The sequence below is a fragment of the Sus scrofa genome, chromosome 1 (genome assembly GCF_000003025.6).
Source record: "Sus scrofa isolate TJ Tabasco breed Duroc chromosome 1, Sscrofa11.1, whole genome shotgun sequence".
Classification (NCBI taxonomy): Eukaryota; Metazoa; Chordata; class Mammalia; order Artiodactyla; family Suidae; genus Sus; species Sus scrofa.
In genome coordinates, this window is record NC_010443.5 from 195,914,804 (window position 1) to 195,934,667 (window position 19,864).

General features: G+C 37.1%; 1 protein-coding gene across 2 annotated transcripts in view; it reads left to right on the forward strand.

Annotated features, from left to right (window-relative positions):
• Positions 1-19,864, forward strand: part of LOC102166359 (RNA exonuclease 1 homolog) — a 43,365-nt gene that overhangs the window by 19,608 nt on the left and 3,893 nt on the right. Inside the window, exons 8-14 of one of the 2 annotated variants that reach the window (XM_005660054.3) lie at positions 1,664-1,726; positions 3,336-3,482; positions 4,887-5,000; positions 14,247-14,320; positions 14,491-14,610; positions 16,073-16,188; positions 18,493-18,631. In XM_005660054.3, coding sequence (XP_005660111.2) covers positions 1,664-1,726; positions 3,336-3,482; positions 4,887-5,000; positions 14,247-14,320; positions 14,491-14,610; positions 16,073-16,188; positions 18,493-18,631 — 773 coding nt within the window. The remainder of the gene's footprint in view (positions 1-1,663; positions 1,727-3,335; positions 3,483-4,886; positions 5,001-14,246; positions 14,321-14,490; positions 14,611-16,072; positions 16,189-18,492; positions 18,632-19,864) is intronic. The other variant, XM_005660055.3, reaches the window with a different exon arrangement.

Genomic DNA, 19,864 nt, shown 5'->3' on the forward strand with positions numbered 1-19,864 from the left:
TGAGTATTTAGATCACTCATATTTTTTCAAATATAAATTCTGTGATAAATGTTAACTCCTGTTACATTTCCTTAAACTTGAACATATGTATTATTTCCATAAATTCCTGTACACAGAGAAGTTAGCAGAAGGGGTATGCTTGTTTAAAATTGGTCAGTATTAACTGGCCCTGCAAAGAGTCCATTTATGTTTCCCACTGGTAATGTAGGCATGTATATGCTTTTTCTCACACCTTGCCAAACTTTATCATTTACCCTCTTTCAGGGTATGATGGTATATATATAAGAAATAAGGTTATTTTAGGATTTTTGGTGGGTTTTTTTTTTTTGTTTTTCGCTATGAAGTTGTAGATCTTTCTTTTTTCTCTTTTTGAACTCCCTGTTTGCATCTTTCTGCCCCTTTTAAAATTGACCTGTTCATTTGGGACAGCCTTTTCCATATATCCTCTTAATATACTGCAAGTATTTCCTTCAGTTTGTCACTTGTGCTTCAATATTATTTATAAGATTATTATATTTTTTTGTCTTTTTAGAGACACACCAGGGCACATGGATGTTCCCAGGGTAAAGGTTGAATCCCACAGCAACATGGGATCCAAGCCACATCTGCAACCTACACCATACATAGCTCACATCAATGCTAGGTCCCTAACCCACTGAGCGAGGCCAGAGATCAAACCCATGTCCTCATGGATACTAGTTGGGTTTGTTAGCCGCTGAGCCACAACGGGAACTCCAAAAGTTTTTTTTTGTTTTGTTTTTTTTAATAATATAGAAGTTATTTTCAAAATACAATATTTTCTTTATAGTTTTTTTTGTTTTGTTGTTGTTGTTTGTTTTTGCCTTTTAGGGCTGCACCCACAGCATATGAAAGTTCCCAGGCTAGGGGTCAAATCGGAGCTGTAGCTGCTGGCCTATGCCAAAGCCACAGCAACAGTGGATTCGAGCTGCGTCTGTGATTTACACCACAGCTCATGGCAACGCCAGATCCTTAATCCATTGAGGAAGACCAGGGATTGAACACGCATCCTCACGGATTCTGGTCGGGATTGTTAACTGCTAAACCACGAAGGGAACTCTCTCTTTGTAGTTTCTGAGTTTTTTTTGTCATGCTTTGAAAGGCTGTTCCATTCTCAGGAATATAAAAAAAATCATCTGTAATTTCTTTATGGCATTTTTTATGTATAACACTTTAAGTAGACTTAAATACATGTAATAAAATATATGAGATCTCTTGGGTTAGTATTTTCATAGTATTCTAGTTTTCTTCTCTTTTGCTCATATTAGATACAGCACATAGAATAGAGCATGTAGGTCTAAGTATATATTTTAAACATTCTCAGTGAAAATAGAAATGGTTTGCAAGCTGTTAGAGTTGTGGTAAATGATAAAAACCCACTGATTCAAATTTAAACACACCGTATCCAATAGTCAAAGTGTATTAGTTTTAGCAAATATGAAATCTTGATGTTTTTGGTAGTTCAGTAGATTTACCTTTTTCCCAACTTGGAGTTGGTTATGAAATGTTTGCCCTTATAGGTTGGGTAGCTGTTTTAAAATAAAAAATATTTTGCCATGTTAATAGACCTTTTTATGTTCTACATGTTTTTATGAAGTAGTGAAAAAATAATTCATCTCAGAAGAAAATTTCTTGTATGTTTTAGATGTGTCTGGAATCAGTAATGATGATGAGACAACTGAATTGAAAAAGAATGAAAAGAAAAATGGTAAGCTTACTGTAATATTGATAGGCCCTTGTAACTGTGACTTAAAGGAGAAATAAATTTGGTAGAATGAAACCATAAAAACTGTTGTGTTTGTGAAGGATCAGCTGCATGCTTTGTACATGTGATAGCCTTTTTAAAATTACTATAAATTGGATATGAAGAAATGGACTTCAAGTAATATTTGTATTGAATTATCAACATCTATCTAGTCAACAAGAGTAGAGCTGCTCAAACTTTCAAACTTTGCATGCATTGGAATTACCTGGAAATCTTGTTTTAAAATGAAGATTCTGATTCCATAGGTCTAGGAATAGCCTCAAAGTCTGAATTTATAACAAGAAAGAAGGTAAAGAAGAGGAGTTATTTGAATTTTGTTGTATTTGAATAAAGGTGGATGATTGTAGCAATGCTTTGGGAATCTCCTAATACTTCTCATAACAAATTCTTTTTTACAAAAGGATTTGTTAAAGAGTGTCCAGAAAATTCTGCTAGAGTTCTTAATAATACATTAGAGAAACTTTCTTAGAATTTCATTAGAATGAGGGGATCTGGGACTGGGTTGCTGAGGTTGAAAATGATCCTTGACCTTGAGCTCTTCTGCCCTTGTAAAATCATCGCTTCCCATCGTTCCCTGCTTGTAAGCTTTTATATGATTCTTATCTGAGTATTAAGCATTGTTAAGCAATATTTGGAACCAGAAGTCTTGGGTCTCTGTATCAACTGCTGTGCAGCTTTGGTCATGGGATACTTACTTTTCTGATCCTCATTTTCCTCATCTTTAAAATGAAGTCAGTTCTCTTATCATTCTGGATTAATGTAAAGTTTATTCTTTCCTTTAATTTTATTGGAGTATTGTTGATTTACAATGTTGTATTAGCTTCAGATGTACAGCAAAGTGAATCAGTTATATATGTATCTATTATTTTTCAGATTCTCTTCCTATGGGGGCCACCAGAGAGTACTGAAAAAAAATGCTTCTACTTTTTAAAATTTTTTATTAGAGTATAGTTGATTTATAGTGTTGGGTCAATTTTTGCTGCACAGCAAATTTATTTTTTATTGCATTTTTATTGCATTTTCTATTGCATTTTATTTATTTATTTGTCTTTTTGTCCTTTTAGGGCCACACCTGCAGCATACGGAGGTTCCCAGGCTAAGGGTCTAATCAGAGCTGTAGCCGCCAGCCTACACCAGGGCTACAGCAACGCCAGATACGAGCCCCATCTGTGACCCACACCACAGCTCACAGCAATGCTGGATCCCTAACCCATTAAGCAAGGCCAGGGATCAAACCCACAACCAACATCCTTAGAACAGTTTGTGGCATGCTTACTATGTACCTACCAGCTATTTCCAATAGAATCCTTACTTTCTCTTTTCTCACTCAAAGCGCAAGATGTCATGTGGTCCAGGGAATAATATTGATTTTTTTTGTTGCTGTTGTTGAAGGATATGAAGACTTGGATTCTTTTAGGATACTGTCTTACTTAATGTTGATCGCAATCCTAGCATTTCATATCTAGGGTTAGTAGACTAACTTTACCACTGCTTTAAAAAGGAAAAAATGCTATTTGAATGTTATTGAACAGCTTTTCTTTTTTTCTCTTAGTGCTCACCGGGATTATTCTTTACAGACATCTTAAAGACTACCTTCTAACTGAAGAACAGTTACATGAAAATAACTACCCCCAACCTAACCCTGACAAACCAGGAAGTGTTCTTTTAAACCCAGGCACAACAACACTTGTAAATGATCGTAAGTATATAGGACTGAAAATGATCATTTCTACGTGCTAAGACTGGTGCCCTAGAAGGCCCAGTGTTCTAATATTTTCTAACAGAAACAAGATTTGTGGCCAGCATAATTAGACTACAAATAAAAGCATTACTGCATTTCATGTGATTTCCCTTTCTATTTCATTTGTAGTATCTAAGTGCTTTTTTAACATCATCAATTTTATTAAATCTTGTGAGCACCTATTTCAGGTAAGTACTGTTACCACCTCCATGTACACACATGAGGAAACTAAGGCTCAGACAGGTCAAATAATTTATCAAAGATCACTCAGAAAATAGACAGTAGAGCCAGGATTTGAGCCCAGGGAATCTGACTCTGGAGCTCCAACTCTGACCACTGTTACAGACATAGGCAATGCCATGTTTTGTATATTTCCCCTTTCAATAGGAATTCTTATAAAAAGACTTAGAGTTGGTCTTATTATTTTGCATTTTCTCCAAATACTGGGCATAGTTGGTTAATATCTTTATCTCCTCCCCCTAAAAAAGAGACAGAAAGCAAGAGAGTGTTTAACTGTCAAATCTTAGATCCATCAGAGTTTAAACTATATTTACAGAAGGACTAGAAAATATTTATCTTTTGCATCTTTATACGTTCTTTCTGGGGATTATCTTCACTATTTGCTTTACCTTTTTTTTAAATGCTCCTACTGGAAGGCAGTACACTTAGCAGTTAAGAACATGAGCTCTGAGGGAGAAAATCAGGCAAATCTGGGTTGAGATGCTGGATCAGTCATTTACTCCTTCCAGCCTAGATTTTCCCATTCTGAATAATGAGGCGATGGTAGCTATCCCGTCAGGTTGTTATGAGAACCAGTTAAAATAGTGCTTATGAAGTGATTGACACAATGCCTGCCTCAGAATCTCATAACAGACACTCAAATGAGAGTTGTTACCATTATCATCCTCAGAATCAGTTTGAGGATTATTTATAAAAAAGCAAGTATTCATAAATGGGTCTAGTGAAAAGCCCAGATATAATCCCAACGGCTTAATCAACAGAACACTCTATATCTAAAAAGACATGGGTTCTAATTCAGAATTTACTATGTACTAGAGCAGGTGACTAATCAAGTTGGCAGCTGTCAAATTGTAGTGCTAAAGCTTCAGTTACCTGGCATTGGTCTGACTCTGGTGGCAGGCTGGGGAATGCCTGATTAAGCAGTGACAGCCCTGATGCAAAAGCAGCCCCCTTCATGTCCTTCTTTGCTTAATTGTGTTCTTTTTCCTGTTACTTGGTGATCACACTAGGTACATGCTTGCAACAGGATCAGGAATGCAAAGGCAAGTCCCTGCATCCAGGTCTTCATTCCCCCCTCCCCCTATCTGTTCAGGAATAATTCTACTTCCTGTTCTGTTTCAGCTTCTAAGAAGATGTGCTGTCGATGTGGGAAAATCTATGGTGTGACTCCGGAAGGCAAACACAGCAGCGTAGAGGAATGTAACTACCACTTTGGTCGATTGTTGAGTCAAAAAGGCACGTATCTGGTAGTTCTGTTTCATTTATTTGATGAGCCAGTACCAAAGCAGTTGAGAGAGGAGTGGAATAAAATAAGTAGTTCAATGTGTATTTGTTAAATACAGTCCAGGAAAGAGAAACTGTGGATTCAAAAATTTCCGTTACAAACCTCATCACTTTTTTTAATTATATATTTTTATGTTTATTTTTTTTATTTCTCGAATACTTTTTTTTTTTTTTTTTTTTTTTGGAGCTCGCTGGCTTAAGAGGTATGTCTGTGAAAACCCTTCTGCCTTGTTAAGACTTCAGATCAGTCAGTTACCTCCTGACTTCCCTGCTTTATACAGGCCAGCATCATAATAATTTCTTTGATGATAGCTTCAGTATCTTGCCCCCTGCCCTGCACTGAGTGAGGATGACAACATTTGCTTCCTCACCCCCACCCCACTCCAGCACCGATTTCTTCTTCAGCACAGTAAATTCCTTACAGTCCACTCACATGGGTTTTTTTTTTTTCCTACTCAAACCAAAATACCTGGGTACCACCATCATCGTCTCCCTTTGGTGCACCCAATGGTTCTACCTCAAAAGTATATCCCAAACTTGTCCCTGCTCCTATGCTGCCACCAGCGGAGCCATACCACCCTAAACTACTGAAGCTCCTCCCAGTCTCACTGCTTCTACTCTGCCTTTTCCTCTCTCCATCCCCCAAACCTATTTCTCACCCCTAGAATAATTTTAAAGTCAGATTTCCTTTTATATCACTTCCCTGCTTTAATTAAAACTCTTCACTTACTTTGTGGACCCTGCCAAATTTGGCCTCTCCCCACCCCAGCTGTCTTGTAGCCTTTCCATAGTTAACTTCATACTACACTAGCCACGTTTCTGATAGCCTTCTTACCTGCTGCTCTGTCTCCTTTACGCTTGGCTGATTCTTTCTCATCCATTAGGGGTCTGCTTAAATATGACCTCAAGGTTCTCTCCTGACCCCATGATCTAAACAGTTCCTCCCTCTTCTATTGTAGCTGAGCTTTGACAGCATCTAACTTACATAATGATTTAGTAGTTTAACTGCCACCTCCAAAAGAATGCAACCTTTTGGAGGGATCATCCATATTTTTCTCCCCAGTGTCTCTCCAGCACTTATCATGATACCTAATACATTCAGGCTGCCAAAATCTGCTTGGATAGATGAGTGAACATGTGACTTATTTACATAGATGTGGGCATAAAGATGAATGATATAGTAATAAATGCTATGAAGAAAATAAAGAGGGGCAGAGGAAGTAGAGAAGATATGGATATGATTGAATTACAGAATAAATACATAAATTGGACAACTTTTACCTGAGTGTTTAAAGCATGAAGGGATTAATTTTGCAGGAGCAGCTGTAAATTGCAAAAGAAAAGAAAAATAGGAAGAGACTGAAGAAAAATAAGACTAGCAGACTAACTATTGTGTGGAATAACTAGACCATACAGCATAACAAATAGAATGGGACTTTGGAGGGAGCAGACCTGTGATTTGGGGCTGTTTCACCACTTACTTTCTCTGAGATCATGAGCAAGTTTCTTAAGCTCTCTAAGCTTTTGTTTCCATATTCATGGAATGAGCCCTATGTGCCATTTAGTGAGCTATTGTGTCCAGTTCTTGGCTTATAACAGATGCTCTGTTAATGCTGGTTCTCAACTTCCCTTTCCCATCACAAGTGAAAGTAAGGTAAAGCCATTAGATGTCAAGATTGGATGTGCCCATATATACCACATCTTCCTAATCCAGTCATCTGTCAATGGACATTTGGGTTGTTGCCATGTATTAGCTATTGTGAATAGTGCTGCAATGGACATGCAGGTGCATGTGTCTTTTTTAAGGAAAGTTTTGTCCGAGTATATGCCCAAGAGTGGGATTGCTGGGCCATGTGGTAGTTCTATGTATAGTTTTCTAAGGTACCTCCATACTGTTCTCCATAGTGTTGTACCAGCTTACATTCCCACCAACAGTGAAGGAGAGTTCCCTTTTCTCCATACCCTGTCCAGCATTTGTTATTTGTGGACTTATTAATGATGGTCTTTCCTTATATCTGGAATCTAATATATGGCACAAATGAAACTTTCCACAGAAAAGAAAATCATGGACTTGGAGAATAGACTTGTGGTTGCCAAGGCGGAGGGGGATGGAGTGGGATGGATTGGGATGGATTGGGAGCTTGGGGCTAATAGATGCAAACTATTGCTTTTGGAATAGATTAGCAATGGGATCCTGCTTTGCAGCACTGAGAACAATGTCTAGTCACTTATGATGGAGCATGATGATGGTAGAAAAAAATGTATAGATATATATGTAACTGGGTCACCATGCTGTACTGTAGAAAAAGAAAATGTATTGAGGAAATAACAATAAAAAATTTAAAAATAAAATATGCACCCATATTTGTCTAACAAAAAAATCAAAGATTGGATGTGTAATATAAGGTTGGTCAAGCAAGAACCTTCAGTGCCAGCCTGAGAAATTTGCATTTGATTAGTCATGCACAGGTAAAGCATTTGAGGAATGTGACCTAATGAAAATGTACTTGTGGAAGATTAATCTAACCACATCTTACAGGAGAACTGATGCAGAAACCACTGTAGGCAGAGAGATTTGTAGGAAACATTTGGGAGAACATTACCTTGGGGCAGAGGGAAGAAGGGCTTAGAGTGGTTAAGTGTACAGATGAGATGGAAGATGGGAGTGAAAAAAGAAAAGAGAGATGAAGGCTTGGGATTGTTGCTGTGAAAATGTGACAAGTGTCTGGCCAAGGATGTGGAAGAAGAGGGTGTTGGGATTTTGAAGGTCCAGCCAAGACTGGGGACGTCATCTGTGTTATAGTCTCAGTCTCTGTAACTGGTAACTGGGTAACATTCTTTTTTTTTTTTAATTACTCAAATGAATTTCTCACATCTGTAGTTGTATAATGATCATGACAATCTGATTTCAGAGGATTTCCATCCCACAGCCCAAGCACATCCTCCCACCCCCCAAACTGTCTCCTCCAGAGACCATAAGTTTTTCAATGTCTGTGAGTCAGCATCTGTTCTGCAAAGAAGTTCCGTCTATCCTTTTTTCAGATTCCACATGTCAGTGAAAGCATTTGATGTTGGTGTCTCATTGTATGGCTGACTTCATTTAGCATGATAGTTTCTAGGTCCATCCATGTTGCAAAAAATTCTGGTATTTCGTTCTTTTAATGGCTGAGTAATATTCCATTGTGTATATGTACCACATCTTCTTGATCCACTCCTCTGTCGATGGACATTTAGATTGTTTCCATGTCTTGGCTATTGTAAATAGTACTGCAATGAACATTGGAGTACATGTGTCTTTGCGAGTTGTGGTTTTCTCTGGATAGGTGCCAAGGAGTGGGATTGCTGGGTCAAATGGTAGTTCTATGTTTAGTTCTCCGAGGAATCTCCATACTGCTTTCCACAGTGGTTGCACCACTTTACAATCCCACCAACAGTGTACTAGGGTTCCTTTTTCTCCACACCCTCTGCAGTGCTTATTGTGCGTAGACTTTTGGATGATGGCCATTCTGGCTGGTGTAAGGTGGTACCTCATAGTGGTTTTGATTTGCATCTCTCTAATAATGAGTGAGGTTAAACATCTTTTCATGCATTTCTTGGCCATCTGTATGTCTTCTTATAGAACTGTCTGTTTAGATCTTCTGCCCATTTTTTGATGGTGTTGTTTGGGTTTTTTTTTTGGTATGGAACTGCAGAAGGTGTTTGTAAATTTTGGAGATTAATCTCTTGTCCATCGATTCACTTGCAAAGATTTTCTCCCATTCTGTGGGTTGTCTTTTTGTGTTGTTTAGGGTTTCCTTTGCTGGGCAGAAACTTTTAAGTTTGATTTGGTCCCATTTGTTTATTTTCGTTTTTGTTGTCAATACTCTGAGAGGGGGATCTGAGAAGATGTTGCTGTCGGTTATGTCAGAGAGTGTTTGGCCTATATTTTCCTCTAAGAGTTTTATAGTGTCTGGACTTATATCTAGGTCTTTAATCCATTTGGAGTTTATTTTTGTGTATGGTGTTAGGGAGTGTTCTAATTTCATTCTTTGATATGTGGCTGTCCAGTTTTATCAGCACCACTTATTGAACAGGTTGTCCTTTCTCCATTGTATATTCTTGCCTCCTTTGTCATAGATTAATTGGCTGTAGGTGCGTGGGCTTAATTCTGGGCTTTCTATCCTGTTCCACTGATCTATATTTCTGTCTTTGTGCCAGTACCTTGTGGTTTTGATGATTGTTGCTTTGTAGTATAGTCTGAAGTCGGGGAGCCTGATTCCTCCAGCTCCATTTTTCTTTTTCAGGATGTCTTTGGCTATTCTGGGTCTTTTGTGCTTCCAAACAAACTTTAAAATATTTTGTTGGAGTTCTGTGAAAATGTCCTTGGTAGTTTGATAGGGATTGCATTGAATCTGTAGATTGTCTTAGGTAGCATAGTCATTTTGATAATATTAACTCTTCCAATCCATGAGCATGGTATGACCTTCCATCTATTTGTGTCATCTTTGATTTCTTTCATCAGTGGCTTATAGTTTTCAGAGTACAGGTCTTTTGTCTCTTTAGGTAGGTTGACTCCTAGGTATTTTATTCTTTTGGATGTGATGGTAAATGGGATTGCTTCCCTAATATTTTTTTCTGCTCTTTCATTGTTAGTATATAGAAATGCCATTGATTTCTGTGTATTAATTTTGTATCCTGTGACTTTGCCAAATTCATGGATGAGCTCTACCAGTTTTCTGGTAGAGTCTTTAGGATTCTCTAGGTATAGTATCATGTCATCAGCAAATAGTGATAGTTTTATGTCTTCCATTACGATTTGGATTCTGTTAATTTCCTTTACTTCTCTGATTGCTGTGGCTAGGACTTCCAGAACTATGTTGAAGAGTAGTGGCGAGAGTGGACATCCTTGTCTTGTTCCTGATCTCAGCAGGAATTCTTTCAGCTTTTCACCATTGAGAATGATGTTCACTGTGGGTTTGTCATATATGGCCTTTATCATGTTGAGGTAGGTTCCCATTATGCCCACTTTCTGAAGGGTTTTTATCAGAAATGGGTGTTGGGTTTTGTCAAAGGCTTTTTCCGCGTCGGTTGAGAGGATCATATGGTTTTTATTCTTCAGTTTGTTAATGTGGTGTATCACACTGATTGATTTGTGGATATTGAAGAACCCTTGCATCCCTGGGATAAATCCCACTTGATCATGATGTCCAACCCTTTTAATGTATTGTTGGATGCGGTTTGCTAGTATTTTGTTGAGGATTTTTGCATTGATGTTCATCAGTGAAATTGGCCTGTCGTTTTCTCTTTTTGTGGCATCTTTGTCTGGTTTTGGTACCAGGGTGATGGTGGCCTCCTAGACTGAGTTTGGGAGTATCCCTTCCTCAGCAATTTTTTGAAATAGTTTCGGAAGGATAGGTGTCAGCTCTTCTCTAAATGTTTGGTAGAATTCGCCTGTGAAGCCATCTGGTCCTAGACTTTTATTTGTTGGATGTTTTTTAATCACAATTTCAATTTCAGTTCTTGTGATTGGTCCATTCTTCTTTTCTATTTCATCTTGGATTAGTCTTGAAAGATTGTATTTTCCTAAGAATTTGTCCATTTCTTCTAGGTTTTCCATTTTCTTGGCATATAGTTGCATATAATAGTCTCTTATGATCCTTTGTATTTCTATGTTGTCTGTTGTTACTTCTCCTTTTTCATTTCTAATGTTATTGATTTGAGTCCTCTCTCATTTTTTCTTGATAAGTCTGGCCAGGGGTTTATCAATTTTGTTGATCTTTTCAAAGAACCAGCTTTTCATTTCATTGATCTTTTCTATGGTTTTCTTTGTTTCTATTTCATTGATTTCTGCTCTGATCTTTATGATTTCTTTCCTTCTACTAACTTTAGGTCTTGTTTGTTCTTCTCTCTCGAGCTGCTTTAGATGTAAAGTTAGCTTGTTTATTTGAGCTTTTTCTTGTTTCCTGAGGTGGGCTTGTACTGCTATAAACTTTCCTCTTAGAACGGCTATTGCTGCATCCCATAGGTTTTGGAGTGTCGTATCTTCGTTGTCATTTGCTGCCAGGTATTTTTTAATTTCCTCTTTGATTTCTTCAGTGATCCACTGGCTGTTTAGTAGCATGTTGTTTAGTCTCCACATGTTTGTGTTTTTTGCAGTTTTTTTCTTGTTGTTGATTTCCAGTCGTATAGCGTTGTGGTCAGAAAGATGCTTGATATGATTTCAATTTCCTTAAAGTTACCAAGGTTGGATTTGTAGCCCAGGATATGATCAATCTTAGAGAATGTTCCATGTGCACTTGAGAAGAATGTGTGTTCTGCTGCTTTTGGATGGATGTCCTATAAATATCTATTAAGTCCATCTGGTTTAATGCATCATTCAGGGCCTGTGTTTCTTTATTGATTTTCTGTCTGGTTGATCTGTCCATTGCTGTAAGTGGGGTGTTAAAGTCCCCCACTATGATTGTGTTATTGTCAATTTTCCTTTTAAGATTGTTATCAGTTGCCTTATATATTGTGGTGAATCTGTGTTGGGTGCGTAGATATTTAAAATTGTTATATCATCTTTTTGGATTGATCCTTTGAGCATTATGTAATGTCCTTCTTTGTCCCTTAAAATATTCTTCATTTTAAAGTCTATTTTGTCTGATATGAGTATTGCTACTCCAGCTTTCTTTTGATCTCCACTTGCATGAAATATTTTCTTCCATCCTCTCACTTTCTATATGTATGTGTCCCTAGAAGTGAAGTGGGTCTCTTGAAGACAGCATATATATGGGTCTTGTTTTTGCATCCATTCAGCCAGCCTGTGTCTTTTGGTTGGGGCATTTAGTCCATTAACATTTAAGGTAATTATTGATATGTATGTTTTATTTATTGCTTTGGATTTGTTTTTGCTGCTCTTTTTTCTTCTTCTCTTGTTCTTTTCTGCCTATAGAAGTTCCTTTAGTATTTGTTGTAAGGCTGGTTTAGTGTTGCTGAATTCTCTCAGCTTTTGCTTATCTGTGAAGGTTGTGATTTCTCCCTCAAATCTGAATGAGAGCCTTGCTGGGTAGAATAATCCTGGTTGGAGGTTTTTTCCTTTCATCACATTAAGTATATCATGCCACTCCCTTCTGGCCTGCAGAGTTTCTGTTGAAAAATCTGCCACTAACCTTATTGGGGTTCCCTTGTATGTTACTTGTTTCTTTTCCCTAGCTGCTTTCAAGATTTTCTCTTGTCTTTAATTTTGGTCAGTTTGATTAAAATGTGTCTTGGGGTTTCCCCCTTGGGTTTATTTTATATGGTACTCATTGTGCTTCCTGGATTTGAGTGAGTGATTCCTTCCCCATGTTAGGGAAGGTTTTGGTTATTATCTCTTGGAATATTTTTTCTGTCCCCTTCTCTCTCTCTTCTCCTTCTGGCACCCCTATAATATGGATGTTGGTGTGTTTGACGTTGTCCCAGAGTTCTCTGAGAATCTCTTCATTTGCTTTCAATCTTTTTTCTCTTTTCTGTTCTGCATCCATAATTTCCACTAATCTGTCCTCCACCTCGCTTATTTGTTCTTCTGCCTCCTGTATTCTGCTGTTAGCTGCTTCTAGTGAATTTTTTTATTTCAGTTATTGTACTTTGCATCTCTTCTTGTTTAAGTTTTATATCTTGTGTCTCTTTGCTCAGTGTTTCCTGTAAGTTATCCCTCTTTTCCTCCAGTTTATTTCCAATGTCTTGTGTCATCTTCAGCATCAACAATCTAAAGTCTTTTTCCTGGAGGCTAAGAATCTCCTTGCTTAGCTGATTTTCTGGGGTTTTTCCTTTCTCCCTCATCTGAGTTATAGTTCTCTGTCTTTTTATTTTTGTAGGTTTTTGGTGTTGTGACCTTTTTACAGATAATAGAGTTGTAGCCTCTCTTACTTCTGATGTCTGCCCCCCTTGTGGCCGAAGTCAGTATGGGGGGCTTGCTGTAGGCTTTCTGATAGGAGGGGCTTATGCCTGCCCCCTGGTAGGTGGAGCCGATTCTAATCCCTCTGGTGGGTGGGGCTTAGTCTCTGGATGGGATTAGAGGCATCTGTGTGCCTGAGGGGTCTTTAGGTAGCCTGTTTACTGAGGGGCTGGGCTGTGATCCCACCTGGATTGTTGTTTGCCCTGTGGCTTCTCAGCACTGACTGATGGGTGGGGCCAGATTTTCCCAAAATGGTCACCTCCAGAGAAAGGCAGGGCTGCTGAATGTTCCTGAGAGATTTGCTTTCAATGTCCTTCCCTCACAACAAGCCATGTTCACCCCTTTTTTCCCAGGATGTCCTCCAAGAACTGCAGTCAGGTTTGACCCGGATTCCCATGCAGACTTTGCTTTGCCCTGGGACCCAGTGTACATGAAAGTCTGTGTGCGCCTTTTAAGAATGGGGTCTCCGTTTCCCCCAGTCCTGTAGAGCTCCTGCACACAAGCCCCACTGGCCTTCAATGCCAGATGCTCCGGGGCTCTTTCTCCATGCCAGATCCCCATACGTGAGAGTTTGATGTGTGGCTCAGAACTCTCACCTCTGTAGGTGAGTCTCTGTGAACCAGTTAGTTTCCAATCTGTGGAGTTTCCCACCCAGCAGGTATGGGGTTGTTTATATCACAAAATTGCCCCTCCTCTTTTTCTTCTGGAATAGGATATCTTTTTTAAGGTTTCCAGTCCATTTGGGTGAAGAGTGCTCAGTCTTTAGTTGTGCATTTTGTTTTTAGGAGAGAAGTTGAGCTCCAGTCCTTCTATTCTGCCATCTTAATCTCATCTTCCTGGGTAACATTCTTGAGTCAGATCAACAACTCAGATTCAAGAAAGGAGAAGGTGGTAGTAGTTGGAGCCAGTCATCTAGGGTACTCCAACAAAGATCAGGGAATAAGAGAAGATGTTGAGAGGATGACTGAGGTAGAGTCAAAGCAGGATAAGGAAATGATACCAGGAGGGGAGCTGAGGACAAAGGATGAGAGAGAGAGAGGAGAAGAAGGGGAGAAAGGTGTTCAGGATATTGGCAATTATAATTCACCTTCAAAATGCAACCCCTGAGAACTCTGTTTCTAGGTGTTGGGTTTTTCCTGTTGGTTACATAATAGTTAGAAAAGTAACTGCAAAGTTGTAAATATTAGAACATTTGCATGGTACGGTCTTAAAGGTCTTTGAGGGTAAGATGTTCTGGGAGTTAGCTACTCTACCTTGTCAAGCTTGCTTGTTTTGATTTTTGTTTTTTATGTGGTTTTCAGTCCTTGGTGGCTTAGAAACATGGTACAGCTGTTGTGAAGGTGTCGTTGGATCCCCTGGATGTCAGGTTGCCAAGGTAGGGCTTGTCTTCCAGAACACTGCTTGTTTCAGAACCGGAGTTGCTACCCCCAGCACAGACCTTGGGTGTCTATAAGCCTTTCATATCATTAATTCACTTATTTTCAGTTGATAAAATTTTATGAGCTTAATTTGTCTTGCCAAAACACACAGTAACTTATTTGACAGTGTTCATTGCAGCTTCATGTTCATGACCAAAAAGAAAACCTAGAGGGCTTTGTGAAGACTTTTGTTAAATTCCCACCCCCTGATGGAAATCACAGGGTATTTGCTGTGAATTGTCAGATGGTATGTTGCTTGTATATTTTGCCTTATTTTTATGTGTGTAAGGAACTTTGCCAGGCTTTCTCACTCAATCCCAAGTAACTCTGGACTGTTGCTCACATATTTTCAGATGAAGCACCTGAAGCTCAAAAGACTTAAGTGACTTAGTGGAGTTCCTGCACTTAATGATGGAGCCAGGAATTGGCCTGTGACCCTATTTCAATTATTTATTAATTTTCTTTATGTATAACCACTGGTCATCCTGCTCATCACATTGCTAAAATTTACATGAGTGGGAAATGTTATGAATACTACTGTTGTACCCCAAATCAGCATAAAGGCTTAAATACTTTTTTTTAAATTCCTATTTATAGAGACAGTAAAATATTTATAGGAATTTATCTTCTTTCATATGAGAATCAATATTAAACAGTAGGGGAAAAAAGAGAACTTGGAATCATGAGACCTGGGAAGCTCCACTGCTTATCAGAAAAGCCTCCTGGATGCTCTAATCTGTATATTATAAGGTTAATAATAACTGCACAGTGATGGTGAGAATCAGATACACTAATATATGGAAAAGTGCTCTGTATGTGTCAAACATTGTGAGAACAGTCATCTTTAACAAAACATAAAATTTTTTTATTCACTGTGGCATATTTGGAAAGCAGATTTGTAGAGTTTGATTATAATAAATTTAGAAGGAAAGTGTTCAGTTTTCAAGCTTAGCTCTTTAATTGGAAACAAAAGCTGCTTCTGGCTTAGAAATCAAATATCATTGCCATGTTTTCCTCTATGGTGCCATGTTTGTAGAACTATAGTATGGATTTTTTTTTATTCAACAAAGTTTATAACTGTGTCATCCAGTATGGTGTCCACCAACAAACAAACACATTGATATAGAGAACAGAGTAGTGGTTATTAGAGGGAAGAGGGGGGAGCAGGCAAAATGGGTAAATGGGGTTAACTGTATGGTGATGGGAAAACTAAATTTTTGGTGGTAAAGCACACTGTAGTGTATATAGAAGTCAAAATATAATATTGTACAGTGAAACTTTTAAACTCATGCTACCTCAATAAAAAATTTAATAAAATTAAGTTAAAAATTCAATTCCTCAGTCCTACTAGCCATATTTCAGATACTCAGTGTCTACATGTGGCTAGTGGCTACCGTGTTGGACAGGACAGAAACAGAACATTTTATCTTTATATAAGGTTCTTTTGGATAGCACTGATATCTAATATAAATAGTTATAAAGTCTAAGCCAAGAAAATAAAATTATTTTTATTAGCAGAAATATTACTAACATTAGAGAAAAACTAAAGCCTGGAACATCTTTTACAGCTCCACTCACTGGCTTTTGTTAGTAAAACTGAATGATATGTTTAAATTGTATAGTCTAGTTAGAGATATTCCTTTAAGAAAAATCTGTTAAAATATCTTTACTCAATATGGTATGTATATTTAATATCTCTGTCTTTATAGTGCTATACAGCCAAAGGTTTAGAACTCACTCACGTGACAGTGGTAGACTCCAGCCTCCAGGTGGTCTATGACACATTTGTGAAACCAGATGAAGAGATCATTGACTATAACACTAGGTATGTATTATGCAGAGAGGTTTGTTTTAGAGGCTATGGAACATTCAACATGAAGTTTGTGAGTTTTAGCCTAGGTACCTTTATTGGAGTCAACTTTAGAGCATGAGTTACACTATTTTAACCAATTCATTTATTCAAAAATACTCATATTCTATTGAGCACCTTGCTGAAATTATGCAGACACTATATTAGGTCCTGGGCAACAACCCTAAGTAAGAAAGAAAGGCCTTAGCCCTCATGATGTTTACATGTTGGCGTGAGAGGTAGGAGGCTAGAAAGACAGGCAAAACTATTGAATAGATTATTTTATTCATTCATTTACTTATAAAATCATTAACAGCTCTTTTTTAAAATACCGCCCTATTCCCATTAGATGAAAACTTCTGTAATCCTGTGCATGTGTCACTAAGTATACATAGCTTTGGTATGGCATGCAGGATACCAAAGCAGGATGGTCTAGTGCAATTTCTATTTTATTAATATTATTAAAAGTATGACAGTTTTGATCCAAATTCAATGCTAACTTGAAATGGTACACTTTAATTTTTGAAAATCTCACATGAAACACCCAATAATGTCATTGATAAGTTGAATTGTATTTCTTAAAGGCATATAAGCCATATGACATGACGTATTTGTTTATTTAAATATAAAATAGAAGACATTGATCTTATTCTGAAATGAAAATTTAAAAGTGTTAATTACAGATATGATTGTATTTATCCAATTTTCTTTGATGAATTCTACAATGGAATGCGTGTGTGTGTATATATTTTATATATATATATATATATATACACACACACACATATGCATATATGAACAAATGACTTGATATCATCTCTAATATATGCATTTTATACTATGGTACATAGTTTATATTATAGTATATATTATGCATAATATACATTAATTACTATATATTATACATAATATATACTATACATAATACATAATCAATATGCTATATATGTAAAACATAATATATATGTATGTCCATAATTCTGGAGCACAGTAAAGCAAGGTGATCAAGTATTAAAAGTTATGATTCATTTTAAGAATAATTATAGAAAATTCTGCTGAGTCATTTTATAACCTAAATTCCTCCCCAGTTCATAAAAATAACTGTATACATAATTGTAATAAAAGTTGCTGTTATCAGAAAATGCATTTTGTTACTAATTTCTCTCCTGACCTCATTTTTTTTTCCTACTCATTTTGGCCATATCCTAATAGCCCCATCTATTTTAATTACTCTTTTTTAAAAAGTCGTTGAGCTGTAATTGACAAATAAAATTGTACTATATTTAAAGGTATCATATTCTTATTCTGATTCTTCCACAGGTTTAAAGGAATCTTTCCTTTTTAAAACAAGCCAGGAAATGCTTTTGTTATAGCAGCAAAATGAGTACTGAAGGGCTTGCATTAAAATTTTTTTAAAAAAACCTTTGAATCCTAAAAGAAAAAAATCATAAGTATTCATTGCATTGCATTCTTTAAAAGCTGCTTTAACATGAACCCAAGTATTCCATCCTCTTATTCCAAATATTTGATTATGCATCACATTCTGTAACTAAGCCAGATGATGGGGCCAGGTATCTTTTGTTCCTTATAGGAGACAACAATATCAACATATCATTTAAGTTGAAAATACCTTTGCAATATTTTTATCTCTTTTCCTCCTGAATTGCAGTAAAGCACAGCAGTAGCCACATTTCTGAACATTTATTTATTATGTCTTCATTAAAAACTACTAGGATAGTCGGTTTTCTGCATGTATTTTCACTGAATGCATGTGTTTTCATTGGCTCCTTATAAGCCATTAAGATTGGTTATTAACCCTCTTTATAGATGAGAAGACTTAAACTGTAAGATTAAGTAACTTTTTGAAAATTAAATGTGGTGAGTCACAGTATAAATATAGTAAGTGAGTCAAAGCAGGTTGTCTAGACTCTGCTTTTTCATGCTTCCCACATTTCATCTCTAGGTTTACCTTAATGGGAGGTAGGCCATTTAACTAAATTGTCATTGATAGAACTCAAATTATACAAAGATGTGAGTTCACAAAGGAACTTTGTGAACTTGTGATAGTGTCCCCCTACCCCCAGTGTTAGATTAATCCAAATGAATAATTTTACTAGGCTATATCAATATAACCTAGTAAAAGGGTAGTTGACAGTGATACAATAAGATCTTTGTTCTGTTCAGTAGAATGTTTATCACATTGAGTCAGTAATGTGTTCTAACTGATGAAATCTAAGTTGCATTTGTTACTTCCATGTGTTGTGTGTCTTATTGGAGTAGGTTTTCTGGTGTGGTTGAAAATGACTTGAAGAACACTAAAACCTCAATCTGTGATGTCCAAGCCATCTTGTTGAACCTGTTCAGTGCTGACACTATACTAATTGGACATAGCTTTGAACACAGTTTGTATGCTCTTAAGGTAAAGAGTTACAGATTCATATTTTTACAAAACCGTATGTGTTACTATGATAGTCATTATCATTGTGTAACTATTGATGCTTGATTTGCCCTTTTAAACAAGACAGAGAAGACAATCGCTGTCTGTACTGATGACATTGTCTAACTGTTGTAAACCAGAAGCAGTGTAAGATAGCTGAAGTCATTTGGCTAATCTAGATCAGAAAGTCCATCATCAACTGTGATAAAACCAACATCATTGTTTGTTCTGACATTACCTTTGATCATTGTCTTTAATATTCAAATGGTAAGACTAAGTTTATCTAACAGGTTATTTTAGTCACATACTTGAAGATACTTTTTTGTATTAAGTCAGGTTGACTTTATAGGTAGGTTTAAAATCAAATGGAATGTTTACTTTTCTTGGCATGACAGACTTAACATACTCCAGGTTAAAATGGTCTGTTCTTTGCTCTCTATTCTAAAACAGGAATCAACACACTGTGACCCATGTCATCTACCTCTTTTTGCAGACATTTTTATTAGAACAGAGCTGCCACACCCATTCATTTATGTATTTTCTATAGCTGCTTTCACACTACAGCAGCATTGCCAAGTACTTATAATAGAGATGGTGTCTCCTGCAAGCCTTAAATACTTATAATTTGGCACTTGAAGAAAGTGTTTGGTGGTCACTCCAGTTCTAGAACAGTGCTCTACAATAGAACTTTCCATTCTATATTTTCACTAACCAGTGTGGTAAACACTAGCTATATGTGGCTATCAAGCACTTAAAATGTGTCTAATGTAACTGAGAAGATGATTTTGCATTTTGTTTACTTAATTTAAATGTAAATAGCCACATGTGGCTGGTGGATACCATACTGCACAGCACAGCTCTAGGACTCTGGGGACCTTGCCTGAGTATTTGCTTCAGCCACCCCTAGGACTTACCTTCATGCAGAGAAGAGCTGCTTCTTTAGCGTAAGAATACAAGTAAGGCCATTTGATTTTACTAAGTCAATGTCCACCTCTTCCTCTGTAAAGCTGGAATCCATGGTTGTTTTAAACAGCACTGTTTTCTCTGCATATGACAGATGAGACTGAAATGTGCTTTCACCCAGAGCCCTCCAAAAGTGTGGGCAAAGAGAGCTGGGGACATAAGTTTTCTGTAAGAAAACTCTTCACAGGGATGTCCTTCTGTCACCTCAGACATTGCCTCTGAAAATCAATTTCTCACCATGACTTTCCTGTC